Source organism: Meriones unguiculatus, chromosome 9 (genome assembly GCF_030254825.1).
Source record: "Meriones unguiculatus strain TT.TT164.6M chromosome 9, Bangor_MerUng_6.1, whole genome shotgun sequence".
In the NCBI taxonomy this organism is placed as follows: Eukaryota; Metazoa; Chordata; class Mammalia; order Rodentia; family Muridae; genus Meriones; species Meriones unguiculatus.
Genome location: NC_083357.1, coordinates 37,956,769 through 37,975,832, shown reverse-complemented (window position 1 = coordinate 37,975,832; position 19,064 = coordinate 37,956,769). Strand labels below are relative to the sequence as shown.

Genomic DNA, 19,064 nt, shown 5'->3' with positions numbered 1-19,064 from the left:
CCTATAAGATATGATAAACATAATGAAATCTATACACCTAAAAAAGATAATCAATTGAGTGGACATGGGGTAAGATGATCAATCCTCATTTAGAAAGACAGATGGGATGTGCATTGAACGTATGACAGGAGTCTACTGAGCGCATCTGAAAGACTCTAACTAGCAGTGTTTTCAAAGCAAAGACTCATGACCAAACCTTTGGCAGAGTACAGGGAATCATAAGAAAGAAGGGGAGTTAGTCTGATGGGGAAAGGATAGGAGCTCCACAAGGACCAAATATATCTGGGCACAGGGTCTTTTCTGAGACTGACATTCAACCAAGGACCATGTATGGATATAACCTAGAACCTCCACTCAGATGTAGCCTGTGGTAGCTCAGTAACCAATTGGTTTCCCAAAGTGAGGGGAACAGGAACTATTTCTAACAGGAACTCAATGACTGGCTCTTTGACCTCCCCACCCCCGAAGGGAGGAGCAGTCCTGTTAGGCCACAGAGGAGGGCTTTGCAGCCAGTCCTGAAGATACCTGATAAAACAGGATCGGATGAATGGGGAGGAGGTCCCCCCTATCAGTGGACTTGGAAAGGGGCATGGTGGAGATGAGAGAGGGAGGGAGGGACTGGGAGGGAATGAGGGATCGGGACACGGCTGGGATACAGAGTTAATAAAATGTAACTGATAAAAAAAATAAAAAATAAAAAATAAAAATAAAATAAAAAAATAAATATAAAAATAAAAAAATCTATTTTGGGCAAAATGAAGAATGTAAGCATAGTTACCTCATTCTCTAAATAGTCTTCATTACAACTGAAAGTCTTATACTGTCTGATATAGCCACTCCTTGACATTTATAATAAAATAGTCATTTTAATATTGATGTGCTAAACTATATAGCATTAGGTAGAAATTAAATGAACTCTCTGCAACATATTTTTCCCATGGTACACTGGAGAAACTATCTGAAGTTGGTTAAATGTTCTGTAATTCTCAAGAACAGCAGCAGAAGCCTCAATAAACTCTGCCTGAAGCTGACAGTTCACACCACCCCATGCTGCTCTCAGCATAGACTGTACAGTTATCATACTGTACCCAAATATTACCACTTCCTTTGCCCTGGCAGCACACTCACACACAATTCCTCTCTCTATGCAGATTGACTGTCACACATTTTTACCTATGCTCAGCCTGGGACAGTAGATTTAAAGCCTCATGGAAAGAAGAAAACTATCACAGAGTAGATTAAGGTCAGAGAACTAGGCCCCCTCAGAACCTCAGCTACCTTGATGAAAAGATACTACATGATCTGGGAACAGGGGTAGGAACAAAATATATTACCAGTCCTCTGCTTCTACATCCTTCAAAGTCTCAAGATGGCTTTGCCCTCTTATTAGTCAGGCCTTACATGGTCCTAGAAAGGGTGATCAGGCATGCCTCAGTCTCCATAACCAGAAAATATACCCATACAAACCCAGGTTCCCAGTTCCTGAACTAACCAGTCACCCTATGTATGGCTGCTCAAGAATAACTAAGTCTTGCTTTGAAAAGTTCTATTTTAGTTCAGGACTGAACAGAGCACAGTCAATGCAGACATATGCTAGTGCTGCACTAGGCTGCTGAGGAAAAGGTCATCCATCCCAGTGCTTCCTGAGGTGCTCTTTCAGTTTCGGGATGGAAGGCAGCAGCTGCTGACACTCGTGGCAACGAAGAGGCAGCTTCAAGAGTTCATAAGTCCCATCCTGAACAGTCACTCTGCCAACTTCTTGAACCATCTTGATCACAGCTGCAAGCAAGAAGTAAAGTTCAGATCCCAGTCACTCTGGAAAGCCAGGAAGACACCAAGAAAAAGCTAAAAAAACATGACTCTAATGAACATATCCAGTATCCTAAAGATTGTAAGCTTCAAGTTAGACTGCAACTGGCAAAATATACTTGACCAGGTTCTAAGTCTGAACAGCCTAGCTTTGGGATGATAGACTTCTTCAGGACACTCCATGTTACTACATCATGGACTCATCACCATGCTTTTCCCTAGGTGGCTCTTTGCAAAATAGTGGCTGCCACATTAACACTGCACCACTACTGAAGCTGCATAACAAATATACTGGGAAATGCTTACATTCTAAATTCACATAGCACCTACAAAGCACTACTGAGAAAGCCCCCAAACTCCTGCTCAACTTGTGCCAGAAGAGACAAAGAGCTACTGAGACCCTCCTCACCCAAGAACTATTTAGCATTTGGACATGAAGTATCTCCTGTGAAGCCTCATGTATTGAAAGTGTGGTCCCCAGCTGTTGGTACTATTCGGCGAAATGGTAGACACTATAGCAGGTGTGACCTAGCTGGAGAAAAGAGGTCACTGGGGATACACTTGAGGCTGTGTTTTGTCCCAAGACCCTTCCCTAAGGCCCTCTCCTCTTTCTCTTGCTCCTGGCTGCCAAGAGGTAAGTAGCTTTGCTCCTCCTCACCCTCCTCACCAATGCTCTGCCTCATCATAGCCCAAAAGCAGCGCCACAGATGAGTCCTCTGAAACTATGAACCCAATACAGCTTTCATTTCTCAGGTTATGTCAGGGATTCTGTCACAGTGACAAAACAGCAAAGCCTGGCTAGTAGAGGCTCCAGCAACTCTTAGATTTACCTGCTCACACACTCCTTCCCAGCAAAGAGTCTAACCTGGCTTATTAGCTTCAGAACACCTGGCATACTGAGCAAGCATTAGCCAATCTGCTGCCAAAATGGCACACTTCTGACTCTGACATAGGAACTGAATGGGTACCTCCCAGATGCTCACAGCAAAGAAGCAACCCTATTACAGTGAACATTCCTGTTCATGTTAGGAGTGCTTTTATAGAAATCACTGTATGGCTGTGGATCACTTGAGGCCAGGTTGTTACTTAGAGAAACAACTGAGTCAGAGAGCAAACATCTAAGAAAATGAAATAAATATTAATAAAAAAAATCAAACTACTATTTACCTTGTGATTCCAGAAAGTACTCTGAATTGAAAGAATTCCAGTGCTTTTTGTGTTTAAGGCAAGGAGAATCAAAGTCCTGGCTGATCACATGAAGGTGCACATGGCTAGTTGAATGTTGAAAAACAAAAAAGAACTGAGTATTAAAAACTACAGTTTAATCAAAATGATAGCAGTCAAAGTACAGGTACATAAAGTTCTGATGCTGTATCTATTCAATGCAATCTACCCAGTCATTTATTTGAGTGCTTTCCATGTGTGCTGGCTAATTTTATGTCAACTTGACACAAGCTGAAGTCATCTGAGAGGAGGGACACTCAATTAAGCAGGGCAGTGGTCATGTACACCTTTAAGCCCAGCACTCCAGAGGTTGAGGAGTTCCAGGCCAGCCTGGTCTGCAGAGTGAATTCTGTAACAGCCAGGCCTACACAGAGAAACAACAAAAAATAAGGAAAACAATGCCCCCATAAGCTCAGACTGTATGAAAACTTATAGGGCATTTTCTTAATCAGTGATTGATGGGAGAGGGCCCAACCCACTGTGGATGGTTCCATCACCAGGCTGGTGGTCCAAGGTTCTATAAGAAAGCAAGCTGTAGCTGGGTATGGTGATGCATGCCTTCAAATCCCAGTGCTCAGGGAAGCAGAGGCAGGTGGATGGCTCTGAGTTTGAGGCCAGCCTAGTTGACAAAGCGAGTACAGGACACCCAAGGCTACACAGAGAAACACTGTATTGAAAAAAAAAAAAAACAGAAAAAGAGAGAGAAGAAAGCAGGCTGAGCAAGCCATAAAGAGCAAGCCAGTAAGTAGCACCCCTCCACAGTACCTACATTAGCTCCTGCCTCCAGGTTCCTGCCCTGCTTGAGTTCCTGTCCTAACTTTGCTTTGATGATGAACAGCAATGTGGAAGTATAAGCTAAATGAACCCTTTCCTCCCCAAGTTTCTTTGGTCCTGGTGTTTCATCACAGCAGTAGTAACTCTAACTGAGACACTGTGCAAATTCAAAGACTTAATCTTTAGCACTTAGGTGAAAAAGCCAGGCACAGCAATGCACTCCTTCCTGGCACTGAGGAGGTACAGCTTACTGGCCAGCCAGTCTGACAAATCAGCAAGCTCCAAGTTCTCAAAAACTAAGGTGAAGCCTAGGCATGGTAGCGAATGCCTTTAATCTCGGTGCTCTGGAGGAATAGACAGCAGGAGCTCTGTGAGTTCAAGGGAAGTCTGGTTTGCATAGCAAGTTCCAGGCCACCCAGCACTACATAATAATACCCTGTCTTAAATAATACACAAATACAAAAATAAATATGGGAGAAAGCAATTGGACTCACACATATGTATATGTATAAATATGCACAAGGAATATTTAATGCTTAATAAGTATCTAATCAAACCAAGCACTAGAAAATTTAGTAGTGAATAATACAGGAAAGGGCTTTGAGTAATTAAATTCTACTAAAGAAAAACAAATAAGCAAGAAAAATTAAAATCATTAAAGAAAAATAAAGACTGCAGCACATGCATAATGGCACATACACTTGGGAAATTGAAGTAGGAGAATTCTGAATTAAAAGCCAGCCTGGGCTAAACAGTGAGAACGTGTCTCAAAAAAAAAAAAAAAAAAAAGGAATAATTAGTTGTAATTAGTTGGGAGGAGAAAGGGGATTAAAGGATCAGACGGTTGGTAATAACAGGATATAATCAATATACTTCATAAACATGTATAAAATGTCATAATGAAACCTATCATATATAATATACACTAAAAAAAAAGCAAAAGAAGGAGTAAAGGAGGAAAAGAAAAGACAGTGACTCTAACCCCAACCCTAACCCTAGGGCTAGAATAGAACAGTGCTCAGAGAGGGCCTTTGCCAAGTAAGGCAGGAGCTAGGTGATTGTGTCTCAGAATGTAGAGGCCAAATTCAAAATCCTGGAGTGAGAAGCAGCTTTGCAAATGTGGACCATAAAGAAGCCAATATGTATGGTCAGAATTACTAGAACCAAGGAGCAGGAATTTAGCAGGAAGCAGATCATAACGGGTCTTAAAGACCTGTAAGAGCATCATGCTTTTATCCTGATTACACTAGGGAGCTACTGGAATTAACCAGAGAAGATTATCCTATTTGTACCTTTAGCAGACAACTCTGGCTGTTGGGAGAACGGATGGAGGGCATATAAGGTCTGACATGGGGAGACCTGCTACAAGGCTACTCCAACAGTCAATGCCAGAAACCGGTAGTTCACACTAGGGCTGACTATAGCAGAGATGACAACAAACAGCTCGAGTTTGGCCTGTTGTGGAACAAATCCAACAAGACTTAACTACCTTAGTGGGTGCAGATATGGGCAGTGCCACTTCCTGAGCTCTTTGGGATGAGCTGATAGCCCTGTGGATAATGTGCTAGCCCTGGGAGCACGAGCCTGAGGCTCACCCCCAGAACACACTTTTTTTTTAAAGCCAATCATGGTGTCATGATCTTGAAATCCTACAATAGGGAGGTGGAGACAGGTGGATGACTAGGGTACCTGGCCAACTTAGCCTACTCAGCAAGTCCAAGGTCAGAACGTTTCCTGTCTAAAAAATACAAGGTGGATGCACCTAAGAAAAAAAGACACTTGACCTTTACCTCTGACCTCCACATGCATGCACACTCACGTGCAGGCGCAAACATGTGCACATGTGCCAATAGTTTTACTTTGTTAAACAAAGTACAATGCCTTTTTGTGTAACTTTTATTCTTGGAATTAGTAGTATTTCACTTTGTCCCATTAATAATCAAAAACCACCACTATGTGTGGAACATAAGCAGTAACAAATAAATGAATAAAAATGAAGAGAGCCACACTAAAGAAGGTATGAAAAAACAACTAACTTTAGAAAAGAGAATTTTGGCTAGATACTATAAAGTTGAAAACAAAAGGGAGTTTTCACAAATACTTTTCTATAGCAGTAAATGTCTTTCCACAGGAGATGGGTTAATGATTCTATAACTGTGTAAGATGTGTGCAGGGACTAACCACGTAGTAAACTCATATAATGAACAACATCCAGTTCCTCCCTGGTGGAGAAGGAAGACATAAAAAAGGGCAAGATAAGTGTTGCTCATGGAGACGTACCCAGAGGAAGGGGCCAGCATGAGTGGGAAGCTAAGCAGGGCTGAGCCTTGGAGGAGAACCAGCAGGAATTTCCATTTCCCATATGCATATATGAATACAAAGGCAGAGGTGAGGACAGGGCTTAGGATTTGTATGTTATTTCTGGGCACTACCCGCTCAGAGGATGTAGAAGTACAGACACACCCTAAAATCAATCATTCCTTTCATTATAGAAACCTAGTAGTAAGGTCTCTCCGAAGATGAGCCTGGGATACCTTGTAGGGACAGAAAGTAAAGCAAACCTTAAAAGATGTCAGGGGCAAGGAGTGTCAAAAAAGCCAAAATAAAGGAGCTTCAGTGACCAAAGATGAAACAATTTAAGCAGCAAAAAAATAAAAGTACTTAAATAGAATGTATAGAACTTCCATAAGTTGGGTGTGGTAGTGCACACCTTTAATCCCAGCACTTTCAGGCATAGATAGGCAGATCGCTGTGAGTTTGAGGTCTGGTCTACACAGCAAGTCCAAGTCCAGGACAGCCAGGACAACAGAGAAAAACCCTGTCAAGAAAGAAAGAAAGAAAGAAAGAAAGGAAGGAAAGAAAGAAGGAAGGAAAGAAAGAAAGAAGGAAGGAAGGAAAGAAGGAAGGAAAGAAAGAAAGAAGGAAGGAAGGAAAGAAAGAAGGAAAGAAAGAAAGAAGGAAAGGAGGAAAGAAAGAAGGAAAGAAAGAAAGAAAGAAAGAAGGAAGGAAGGAAGGAAGGAAGGAAGGAAGGAAGGAAGGAAAGAAAGAAAGAAAGAAGGAAAGAAAGAAAGAAGGAAGGAAAGAAGGAAAGAAAGAAGGAAAGGAAGAAAGAAGGAAAGAAGGAAGGAAAGAAGGAAAGAAAGGAAGAAAGAAGGAAAGAAGGAAGGAAAGAAAGAAAGAAAGAAGGAAAGAAAGAAAGAAAAAAGGAAAGAAAGAAGGAAAGAAGGAAGGAAAGAAAGAAAGGAAGAAAGACAGACAGGAAGAAAGGAAGAAAGACAGACAGGAAGAAAGGAAGGAAGGAAGGAAGGAAGGAAGGAAGGAAGAAAGAAAGAAAGAAAGAAAGAAAGACAGGAAGAAAGAAAGGAAGGAAGGAAGGAAGGAAGGAAGGAAGGAAGGAAGAAAGAAAGAAAGAAAGAAAAAAAAAGACAGACAGGAAGAAAGACAGAAAGAAAGACAGGAAGAAAGGAAGGAAGGAAGGAAGGAAGGAAGAAAGAAAGAAAAGAAAGAAAGAAAGAAAGACAGGAAGAAAGACAGAAAGAAAGACAGGAAGAAAGGAAGGAAGGAAGGAAGGAAGGAAGAAAGAAAGAAAGAAAGAAAGAAAGAAAGAAAGAAAGAAAGAAAGAAAGAAAGAGGGGGAGAGAGAAAAAAAGAACTTCCATGAGCCTGAACTTGAAAGAAAGAAGGCAGCTTCCACACAAGACAGCCCTGTTCATGGGGAAGCATAAAAGCACCTCTTGGAAAAAAAAACACAAAAATTGCAGTGCAGGCAAGGGCTACAAATAGACCTGAGTGTGGTGGACCAAACTGTGATCCCAGCTCTTGAAAAACTAAGGCAGGACAACTCTGAGTTCAAGATCAACCTGAGCAAAACAGCAAGATCCAGGCTGATATGGATACAAAACGAAGCCTTTCTCAAACAAATAAAAAATAAGACAAAGTCACCAATAGATAACAAAATGATGGGTCCAAATTTGCACAGCAGGATAGTAACAGTCTTGACAAAATGAGCAAGGTCAATACCAGGGTCACAAGTCATCTCAACGTCACACACCTCTGACATGACTTCACAGATATCATGACCCAAATTGAAGGAGAGCTCCCTGCCAGGCATGAGCCTCACACCTAAGGCCAGCACTGGGAGGATTAGCCTGCACCTTGTGGTGAATTCAGGGCCAGCCTGGACCTCAGGCAGCCAGTCTCAAAAAAAAAAAAAAAAAAGAGAGGTGTTCTACAAAGCTGGTACTCATCAAGGGTGTCAAGGTCAGGAGCTCAGGCTGTGGGGGCTAAAGACAAACATAAAGTAAATGTTATGTGAATTCTGAGGCAGAAAAAGAAAACAGGTGAAATTCAAACAAGTCTACCATTTAGTCAGTATGGCAGGTCTTTGCTCTGTTTCACATTTCACATTTTTGTATTTTTAAATTAAAAATACCACATTTTCCTATTACATTTATTTATTCAAAAATCCCATCATCAGGCTAGATGTGTTGCTCAGTTGAGACATTGCTTACCTAGCCTACATGAAGCGATCCCCTCACTGCATAAACCAGGCATAGTGGCACAGGGCCATAATTTCAGCATTTGGGGGATAAAGGCAGGAGGATCAAAAACACATGGCCATCCTTGGCTACCTGGAGCCCTATCTTAAAATAAGTAAATAGACAAAGATTAAAAAAACAAAAGCATGCTTAATGCCAGTGAACAATACATTTTAAAGTGGCTGCAAAGAGGCTGCAGAGATGGCTTGGCCATTAAGAGCAGGAGTTGCTATTCCAGAGGCCCATAGGCAATTCCCAGCATCCACATGGTAGTTATCAACCATCTGTAACTCCAGTTCCAAGGGATGTTGTGCCCTCTTCTGGCCTCCACGGGCCGGGCACCAGGCACACATATGGTACAGATACATAGGCAGGTAAAACATCCATACTCACAAAATAAAAATAAATAAACCAGAGGCTCAGAGGGTAAGAGTACTGGCTGCTCTTCCAGAGATCTGAGCTCAATTCCCATGTGGGTACATGGTGGCTCCCAACCATCTGTAATAAGAACTAGTGCCCTCTTCTGGCATGCAGGCGTAGACACAGGCAGAACATTGTATACATAATAAATAAATCTTAAAAAAAAAAATTTAAGTGCTTATCTGGGTACAGTAGGAAACACCTGTAGCACCAGGCCAGGAAGCTGATGTGAGAAGAATTCAAGAAAATAAAAACCTTTAAAATCCAAGTTTCATGCTTCTTACTGTAGTGTAATTTTTTTAAAAACTGGGACTGAGGTTTACCACAGAGTATAGCCCATGCATTATTGTTTGGACCAAATAAACTAAAGGAGTTTGTCCTGTATGCACTCTGTGGTGGATGGGAGGAACATTTTACCCCAAATTCTTCTGCAGATAAGCCAACGAAGAGGAAATGCCAGCCCTTTCCCTCATTTTATTTGAAATTATACAAACCCTGAGCTTATATTTACAGAAGTCTATGATGTTTTATTTCCTTTAGAGCAATGGTCCTTAATCATTTAGGAGTTATAGATAATTCCAAGAATTCTAACAAGCCACTAACAATAAGTCCTCATCTATCTAAGGTAGGGAAGCTACTTCTACTTTGCATGTTAAAAAGCTTAAATTCTGAGAGAATTAAACTACAAGGGACTGGACCACAGGCAGAAGCAGGAACTTGAGCTGATGGGCAAGCTAGGCAAGTACAAGATTTGGCCCACCTGCCTCAGAAATATCCCACCTGCTCCCCTGGGCTTGACACTACCCAAAACACTCAAGTCCAAGCCAATCACCTAGACTGAACCAGCATACACCACCCCACCCTGGCTTACCTCATGCTGGGAATGGCATGGTAACCCAATCGGAAGCGCAGTTTGCTGGATCCAGCAAAATCTGCAATCACCTTCTCTCCTACAGTGTGCATATGTTTGAGAAGTTCAAGGTGTTCGCTGGTCACAGCCTTCAGACTGGAGATGGAGGCCCATGGTAAGACCAGCCAGTGGTAACGGGCCTTGGGATATTTATCCTTAATCACCACCACCTGATCATCTTTGTAAACCTAGCAGACCACACAAGGGAAGGAAAGAGACATCAGCTGAGATCTCTACATGTGGGGTCTACTCACTCACAAAACCTTATGCAAAAAGCTGTAAGAACTGAGGACACAGCATCTTCCACCAGTCACATCATCACAGTGAGGGTTCCAACCCAAATCACAGACTCCAGAGCCTGTGCTTTCCAAACGTCAACTTCCTAGGATGCAGAGAAGATCTACAGTACGAGAATTATCAAGGGCTTGATGTTAAAATCTCCACAGTACAATTCAATCCAAGCCTCTCTAACACAGACCTGGAGTACATGTGTGTAGACTCCATGGAGCCCTGACTGAAGCAGACTCCGAAGGCTCCTCCAAGGTTGATGGCTGATTTCTGATATGAAGAAAGCATGACTACAGTCACCACACATTATCTGATGACCCTTCAAAGGGATCACACTCAGGTTAACACATTTCTTTTTGTAGCATCTATTATTTATTCAGGGAGATCATAAAACTACTTAAGGAATTGGTTCTTAACTTCTATAGTGATGGTGCCAGGGACTAAACTCAAGTAATCAGCCTTGGCAGCAAGCGCCTTACCCACTAAGCCATCTTACTGGTCCACAATTTCTTCCCCCTCCCCTTTCTTTTTTTCTTTTCTTTTTTTTTTTTTTTTTTGGTTTTTCAAGACAGGACAGGGTTTCTCTGTGTGTAGCCCTGGAACTTGCTGTGTAGAGCAGGCTGGCCTCAAACTCACAGAGATCCATCTGATTCTGCCATCCAAGTGCTGGGATGAAAGGCATGCACCACCCCACCTGGCTCCAGTTTCTCTTAATAGCACCCAGAAGTTGAAAAGAGACAAAGCAGACAATATATTCATCTCTGAAGAAGTGAGCTTCTCTCCAAAGATATCCAGTTACACTTTTTAAATTTTTATAAAAGCACTTTATTGTAACAAAGTCACAAATAAAAGCCAGCACACTGGTTAACGCAGCTGCTCAAACGGACCTTTGCCTGTCACCAAATGCTATCCATCTCAGTGAACTTTTAAATAGAATGGCCATTCTGAAGCTGTAGAGCTACACTTAGGGTTTAACACTTTATTGATTACAATTTTATTCACTTATCTACAAACAAAAAAAAGAAAAGAACTAGGAGAATTCAAACAAGAAAAACCGTTTATATTCGCTTTCAACAGATGAATGGATAATGAAAATGTGCCACACATACAAATGGAATATCATTCAGAAAATCAAAAGCTGGGTGTGGGCATGCATGATTTTAATCCCAGCACTCAGGAAGCAAAGGCAGGCAGATCTCTATGTGTTTGAGGACAGTCTGGTCTACATCACAAGGATACCCTGGGCTATACAGAAAAGAGACCCAAAGGGGGGTGGGGAGGGCTGAAGAGATGATCTTAAGAGCACTGGCTGCTCTTCCAGAGGATTCAGCTTTGATTCCCTACATCCACATGGTGGTCCACAATCATCTGTAATTCCAGTCCTAGGGGATTCTTCTGGCATCCTCAACACCAGGCATATACACGGTACACAGACATACATATATGCAAAACACCCTACACATTAACATAAATCTATAAAGTATTTTTCAGAAAGAAAAAGAAAAATGAAAGCCAGGCACGGTGGCTCAAGCCTGTAATCCCAGCACTCTGAGGGGCAGAGGCCAATGGATCTCTGTGAGTTTGAGGCCAGCCTGGTCTAGAAAGTGAGCCCAGGACAGCCAAGGCTACACAGAGAAACCCTGTATTGAAAAAAAAACAAGATGAAAAGACAATGAAATCACAAAATCTACAGAAAAATGTATGGGCTTAGAAAGTATAATATTAAGCAAGGTAATCCAAAATCAGGAAAAAGGAGGGAAAAAAGTGTTTTTTCATATATGGTTTTTAGCCTATATATAGTACGCATGTATATGTGGAACTAGCCATTAAGTGTGGGTATGGTATAACATTTAGAGAGAAGACCAGGAAGATAGTATAGGTGATATGAAGAAAAGAGTGCAGGCATAAGGACATGAGTCTAGTTACTACTTTAGTACCAACGTGGAAGCCACTGTTCTCACAGAAAAGTCCAGTAAACAGGCTCACACTAGGAAGAATTCACATCCTTTGGTTTCATTTATGACTTCCGTAGCGTACATGACAGACACTAAAATACAATTTTATTCTGACCTGCATTTTGGGGTCTTTCATAGAAATCTTCAAGCCTTGACTCCAGTGGCTCAGGGATTCCTAAATAAAAAAAGACACTGTGAATGGCAATCTCAAATGTAGTCAATACTGCATGACAGCAAACTCTACACAAAACTTGGAAGTAAAGCTGGTTTTGAGAGTTAAACTAGACTTCCTTTACTTCAGTTTGTCACTCTTTAGGACCACAAGCTCCCTGCTGTCTCTACATTCACAACTGGGTATAAGGATGGAGGCCGACTGCAGAACTCTGTCCTGTGTGCAAGGATTGTTGTCCAAAAGAGCAGCTGTGATTACCTGTAAGACTTTAACAAGACTGAATCAAGCAACATCCCCTTATTGGGGAATTGGGAAGACTCAAGAGAAGGCTTAGGAGGCCTTGCTTGTCTCCCCTGAGGGTACACAAGCAGCTAACAACTGCTGGGGAGGGAGACTCCTCTTTGATGTAGTAGTCACACATAAGCTGTCCATGCTCCTGTAAGTAGCCACAATTAACTCACTGGTTCACCAAGTTAGATTTGGATGGAATGGTTGGTCTGCCATCAGTGCGGTATCTGCGGTGAACAAGCACCTGTTCACATCTCCTCAAGAAAAGTTGCATAAAGCCAAATCTGCCAGAGAACAAATCAGCCTCCTTTGCCCTCTCACTGCAGTCTAGCCAAGTTTTTTCTGTGACATCAACATGTGAATTACATTAGCTATCAAGTGCTGCAGTGTTAACCAATAGCTAGACGAGCAGATGGCCCATTTTAGTGTGCTGCATTAATTACATTATTATGGGGAGTGCAGGAAACCCTGAGGAATATGTAAGGAATGGATGAAGTCCTAAGTGTGCATTGTTGACAAGACCAGTCATGTCAAGGACCTCAGTGCCTAGACTGATAGAAATGGCAAAACCTTCCCCAGGTGAGGCCCAGAGGGCTAGCAAAGCCATTGTATTTACAAATGACTGGCTATGCGGTGTGTGCAGAGACTATCAACCATAGCTGCTCCTCCTAGGTGTTTACATTCTGAGACTGCTCCCTTTAGAGACCTCCTACCAATATTAGCTAAACCTGCCTCCTTGTTCAGTTATATATATAACAGACCCACCTCCTCAATTCAGATGCGTAAAGTAATCATGCTGAGTTTCTGGGCTGCTGCTGGTGGTTCATCTCCATTTCAGAGCACAACCTACCCAATCCCAGCTTCTCTATATGTGTGTCTGTCCTTTTTTCATTCCCTTGTTGTCCCAGCTAGGTCAATCACTAAGTTGGGCAGGGCATGGCACACTGTCATTATTGACTGCCCTGTCTTTCTGCAAGTGCTTTACCCCAGAAATTTAATAGAAAAGCATATAAAGGGACATTAACCAAGTGATTTTCAGACCACAAATGACTCTTTCATCATGGTTAACAACCCTCATTATGATTAATACCACCTCACTCATGTACAAAACAATACACAGTTTACAAAACAAATAAGTAGTCATTATATCTCAATTCATCCCCATATCATCTATCAATCACACTATTCTTACCTGTTTGGTGGCTCCATCCTTGCCCTTCTTAGGGGGTACAGAGCATTGGCTGGGTCTGTTCCCAGGTGCTAGCCCTGTCCCAGATTCTGCTTCCTGAGCAGCATCCATCACCTCACCATCACTGTCTGACCTCTTTCTCTTCCTTTGTGTTTCTAGGTCAGGGCTCTTTGCCACTTCCTCAAACTCTACAACATATGGATAAAGTTCATTCACCATGTGGAGAACCTGACCAGGCTGCAGCATCATCTCTCGGTCCTTCCCAATGATGACTGAGTCAATGCTGGTGGGATTGACCCCCACCTGTGGATACACAATCATAATGTAAGTACAGCAGCAATAAAGCTATCAGTAATACACCTGTGCTACATTAACCCCTTACTCTACAGTCATCTGCCTATTGTTTCCTCCATCACTTCCACCCATGGCAGAGCTTTCATTAACTGGTACAGTCAGTCTAAAGCAACAGCATAAAACAACTGTCAAGTAGGTGGCCATGGTGGCTGCATGCCTTTAATCCCAACCCTCGGGGAGGCAGAGGCAGGTGGATTTCTGTGAGTTGGAGGCCAGCATGGCCTACAGAGTGAGCCCAGAACAGCCAAGGCTACACAGAGAAACCCTGCCTCAAAAAAAAAAAAAAGAAAGAAAGAAAGAAAGAAAATTATCAAGTGTAAAATGGAAATATGAGTCTAGACACACATACCTGCTTTACTCTGACATATTCCTTGTTACACTCTGCTTTCAACTGTACTGAAAGAAGTAAGAAAACATAAGCACAGATGGAACAAAAACTGGGTGCAATTTTCCCTGAAGGACAACAAAGCTTGACTGCTACAGGCACCCCACAGCTGAGCCTGAGCTACATATGCCTGGGCCTACAAACCCCACCAATTTCTAACAGCTTCAAACCCTTCCATAAAATGCTCATCAGGAATCAAGGTATGGTAGCACATGCCACATTTGACGTCATAATCAGTTCAAGGACAGCCTTGGCTGCATACCCAGTGTTCAAGGTCAGCCTGGAACATGCCCTAACCCTCACTTCTCACACACACAAGAAAATACATACATACATATACATACATATGATTATAACTCCCTTAGCTAATATATGTGTGTAATATATAACATATAAATAGGTAAATTTATACATATATATTAGCAGTGCATGTACTCCCTTAGCTACTGCTAATATCCTGGCTGAAAACCTGAGAGTGGGGAGTGAATCTGATGCCTCTGGCCTCCACAGTGAACTGAACTCAAACATACCCACACCCAGATACACATATAATTTTAAAAAATAAACCATAAAAACAAACAAATGCGAACCAGGCGGTAGTGGTGCATGCCTTTAATACTAGCACTTGGGAGGCAGAGGCAGTCAGATATCTGTGTTCAAGGTCATCCTGGTCTACAGAGTAAGTTCCAGGGCAGCCAGGGCTACACAGAGAAACCCTGTCTTCAAAAAAAAAAAAAAAAAAAAGAAAGAAAGAAAGAAGGAAGGAAAGAAAAGAAAATGCTCAATAACTTTCCTTCTTTGAAGCTGTCTGTAGTGGCATACACCTTTAAATCCCAGCATTTAAGAGGCAGAGGCAGGTGAGTCTCTCTGAGTTAGAAGCCAGCCTGGTTCATATAATGAGTTCAGGGCCTATTCAGCTCAAACACTTCAACTCCACTTGGACTAACTCATACAGTAAAGTCCATACTCACTGCTACAGAACCCAACTCTAAATCCAGAACCTTAGGGGTATGGGGTTACACTGCAGGTGTGGTGGGCATGCCCAGAATTTGCAGGAAAATGTGTGTGTGTGTTTCCCTTTTAACTTTTCCCTTAAAACATATAAAAAACGAGCTGGATGCCACAGTCTTTCAGAGAGCTACCCTCTGTGTAAGGCACTAAAGGCTGACACTACTTCATTTCATCTCAGACATGGTTTCAGCTTGAAGATTCCAGAATTACTTGTTTCTGCTCAATAGGTAACTACTGGGCAAAGGAGGGTACAAGACTCAATCCTGCCATCCCAAGGTAACAGGACATCAGCCACCTGTTCCCATCCTTTGCGTGCACCTGCCTTAAGTGTTTCTGCATTGTGAGGGCAGAATCCAGCATAAACTAGCCCAGGTGTCAGCTAAAAGAACTAAGCTCAGAGCCTTGTTTTGGGAATACAATAGGTTTTCCAGGAAGAACTCCAGGAAATATGTGTCTCTGGTTATCATTATCGCCATAACTAAACAGTCATCTCCACATTGCTATGACCAGTTAGTTACCTTGCTGTCGGGAACATTTCTTATCTGTGATCTTGGTTTCTGGGCTTCGACCAATCACAACTGTTTCCAAATGGGGAAGTCTGATTCGCTGGTGCTGGCTGTCCTGTCTCACCAACCAGCACACCCGCATCATGGCTCTAAAACCAAAAAAGAATCACTGAATAACAAACCACCCAGGCCACACCCAGCCTTACCACACATAACTGTGAAGATGGTCACAAGTGGGTGACCTCGATTCAGTTCCCAGCATCCTCATGACAGCTCACAACTGTCTGTAGCTCCTGTTCCAGGGGATCTGACACCCTAACACAGACATGCAGTCAAAACACCAATGTACATAAAATAAAAATAAATGTTATAAAAAGGTGTGGGCCACCATACTTCATCTTAAATTTTTTTTTCTGCAAAAATGGAAATGTCCTAAACCTTCGCCACAAATAAATTAACCACAACTGACAACTGAGCTTCTGAATATTTTTACTTTAGACTTTGTTCCCAATTAACTTAAACTCAAAATTACATAGCCACAAATGATTGTGGACCACCAGTGTCCAACACAGGCTTGAATTTAAGACTCTCAGCTTCTAATTTTCCCAGAGGTTATTTATTTCATGGAACTGGCCCCACTGACCATCCTTCTTACTCTTCCCTCCCCAGACACATATCCTTTAGGAATAACATGTTGCTGTATGGAACCTAAGTAAGCTATTCTAAATGTGGTATGCTGATGTTGAATTATCCTGTTCTCCTTCCTAGAAATCAAAGTCTTAGATTTCAGGTCCCATCTCCTCTGAGGCCAATGGAGTCATCATCTTTCACAACTTTCACAGTTCTATTAGCCTTGGGAAGAGACTCCCCACTGCATCTCCATTCCAGACATGGAAGAAAGGTCCCTGGAAACCACCGATGGCCTGGTCTTGTATCCCAGGATACCAGATGTTTAGCATAATTTATTAAGAACATACTTCATGGGGGCCTGAGAGATGGCTTAGTGGTTAACAGCAATGACTGCCCTTCCAGAAGAGCCAGAATCGATTTCCAGCATCCACATGGCAGTTAACAACTCTCTATAGCTCCAGTTACCAGGGGATCCAATGTCCTCTTCTGGCCGCCATAGTCACTGCATGCACACAGATATGCATGCAGGCACTCACACACAAAATAAAAATAATATAAAAAATATTTTAAAGAACATAGTGCATGGTGGGCACTGTGTTAAGTGTCTCATTTACTACGTCTCACTTTCGGTCTATGGAAAGTTAAGTACCATGTCAAGCAACAAAGACACTGTGTGCCAGTTAGGATTTGAATTCTTTCCAAAGAATAGCTTCTTAGCCACCACTATGTGATATTGGCTTGGGACTCACTCATTCATATGATCAAGATTATTTCTTTTTCTTTTCCTTGTACTAATATTTTTATTTTATTTTTATTTTACGACCTGTCTTTCTTATATAACCATCTTCATGGATATCAACCTTTGCCACTTAAAGATGTTTTTCTTTAAGTGGATGTTTTATTTTATTTTTTATTTCATGCCTACTATGTGCATCATGCTTTTCTAGCTGGAACCAAGAGCTAACACATACACTGTTCCTTCAAAAGCCCCCAATCTCAAAGAAGATCCAGAAATAATTATAATCAGTGTGGTATGATTTGTTTGTAGAAAGATTATGGGAATGTAAATCTTTAGTTACCATGAGAGGAAGGTATCCTGGAGATGGGCGTAAGATAAATCATATAAACTTGGTTAATTTGGTAGAAATAGGCAGCCTAATTGAGCAACAAGAGTCAGAAAATGGAATTAGGGAGACATTTCTAGACAAAGTGAACAACCAGGGAAAACACACAAAGACGTGGCACGTGTGCATGGAGAAAAATGAAGTACTAAATGGAACCTAAAGCTGAGGGCAGAGAAGTTCCTAGAGACCACACCAGGTCCAGATAATGCAAAGCTCCAAGTGACTGGATAACAAGCTGAAAATGGGCAAGTTTCAATAGATCTTGCTGAAAGAATGGGGGCAGGGGTAGGGAGAACAGCTATGGAGCAGACAAATCAATAATGGCCAAACAGGAATTGAACACAGATTTCCTTACAAAGATCATTCTTGGGAAGAAATATAAAAAAACAACATGCATTTCTTCCCACATAAACAAAAGATTCCTAAGACAGAGTCTGTAATCTCAGTACTCAGGAGGCACAGGCAGGATAGCCACAAGTTTGAGGCCAGACTAATCTACATACTGTGACCCATCTAGAAAAGAAAAAGTTGTCCGTGCCCGGTGGCATTCGCCTGTATCCCATTACTGGGAAATGAAGACAAGAGGATCAGGGATTTGAGGCCTGCTATGCTGGCTACATGAGAGCATGACACAGAGGAGCTCTAAGAAATCCCCAATATATGTCTAATTCTCAAAAGTAATTGCCCATCAATTACGAATAGATGTAATTTCAAAAACCCCTTCTTTGTTGACCCAGTCTCTGCACTACATGAGAGAGGCCTTACCGCTTCCGGCATTCTAAGGCCCGCTGAGGACACTGGTACGGCACCTCAAAAGTTTCTCTTGGAGGGCGTTTCTGGCAGAAATACTTTCCCGACAGGCTGAACAGCCCCGTTGGCTTGAACAATGTCCACTCTTATCTACAAATCTTTTCATGCTGATCTGGCAGCCAACTATGTACAGGAGTCAGGGAGCATGGGAACCGGAACCTCACTCTCCTGAAACACGCCCTCCGGAGCAGGACGGAAGGGGTCTGCACAGAAGGAAACCTCGAACTCGACACTGATGGCCACCGCTCCGGGTTAGCATGCGGGGCCAAACGCCTCTGCCCGCTTCTTATCCAACCAGCTAAGAAGGCAGACCAACCACTAGCTTACCCCGACGGCAGACACCCACAAACCTCACGCGACTCCACTGCGCCTCGCCGCTTCCGGTGCTGAGTGATGACGTCACAAACTGCTGCCTAGAAGCCGGTGTTGAGTCTTTGACAATTGGCCGAAATGTTCTCTCGCCTAGTCAAGAAGTGGTGACTCCAAGTGTTTCCTTCCAGCGAGTTGTTCCCCTTTGCCGTCTCTGAGGCATCTAGCTGCCATTGCCTTACAGCCTGAATTTGGAGAGATTTCAGGCAGCATTCTTCTGTGGCTTATCTGCGCAGCCATGACTTCTCTTGGCACTTCCTCCTCAAGAAGCTTGCAACATTTTAAGGCCATCTTTGAAAAGGAAGGAA

The 19,064-nt window shown here is 42.4% G+C and overlaps 1 protein-coding gene across 3 annotated transcripts; it reads right to left on the bottom strand.

Annotated features, from left to right (window-relative positions):
- Positions 1-846: 846 nt before the first annotated feature.
- On the bottom strand, positions 847-18,812 carry Aptx (aprataxin). Of its 3 annotated transcripts, none has more exons than XM_021664598.2 (8): positions 18,715-18,812; positions 15,836-15,972; positions 14,271-14,317; positions 13,571-13,870; positions 12,034-12,093; positions 9,637-9,863; positions 2,977-3,080; positions 847-1,779 (listed from the first exon to the last, which is right to left on the bottom strand). In XM_021664598.2, exons 2-8 carry the CDS (start codon positions 15,966-15,968, stop codon positions 1,625-1,627), a joined length of 1,026 nt encoding a protein of 341 aa, XP_021520273.1. In that variant the 5' UTR covers positions 15,969-15,972; positions 18,715-18,812; the 3' UTR covers positions 847-1,624. The 3 variants fall into 3 exon arrangements, with proteins under 3 accessions (XP_021520273.1, XP_021520272.1, XP_060247019.1); XM_021664597.2 differs by having other exon boundaries at positions 18,343-18,755; XM_060391036.1 differs by lacking the exon at positions 18,715-18,812 and having other exon boundaries at positions 14,271-14,312; positions 15,836-15,973.
- Positions 18,813-19,064: the final 252 nt, after the last annotated feature.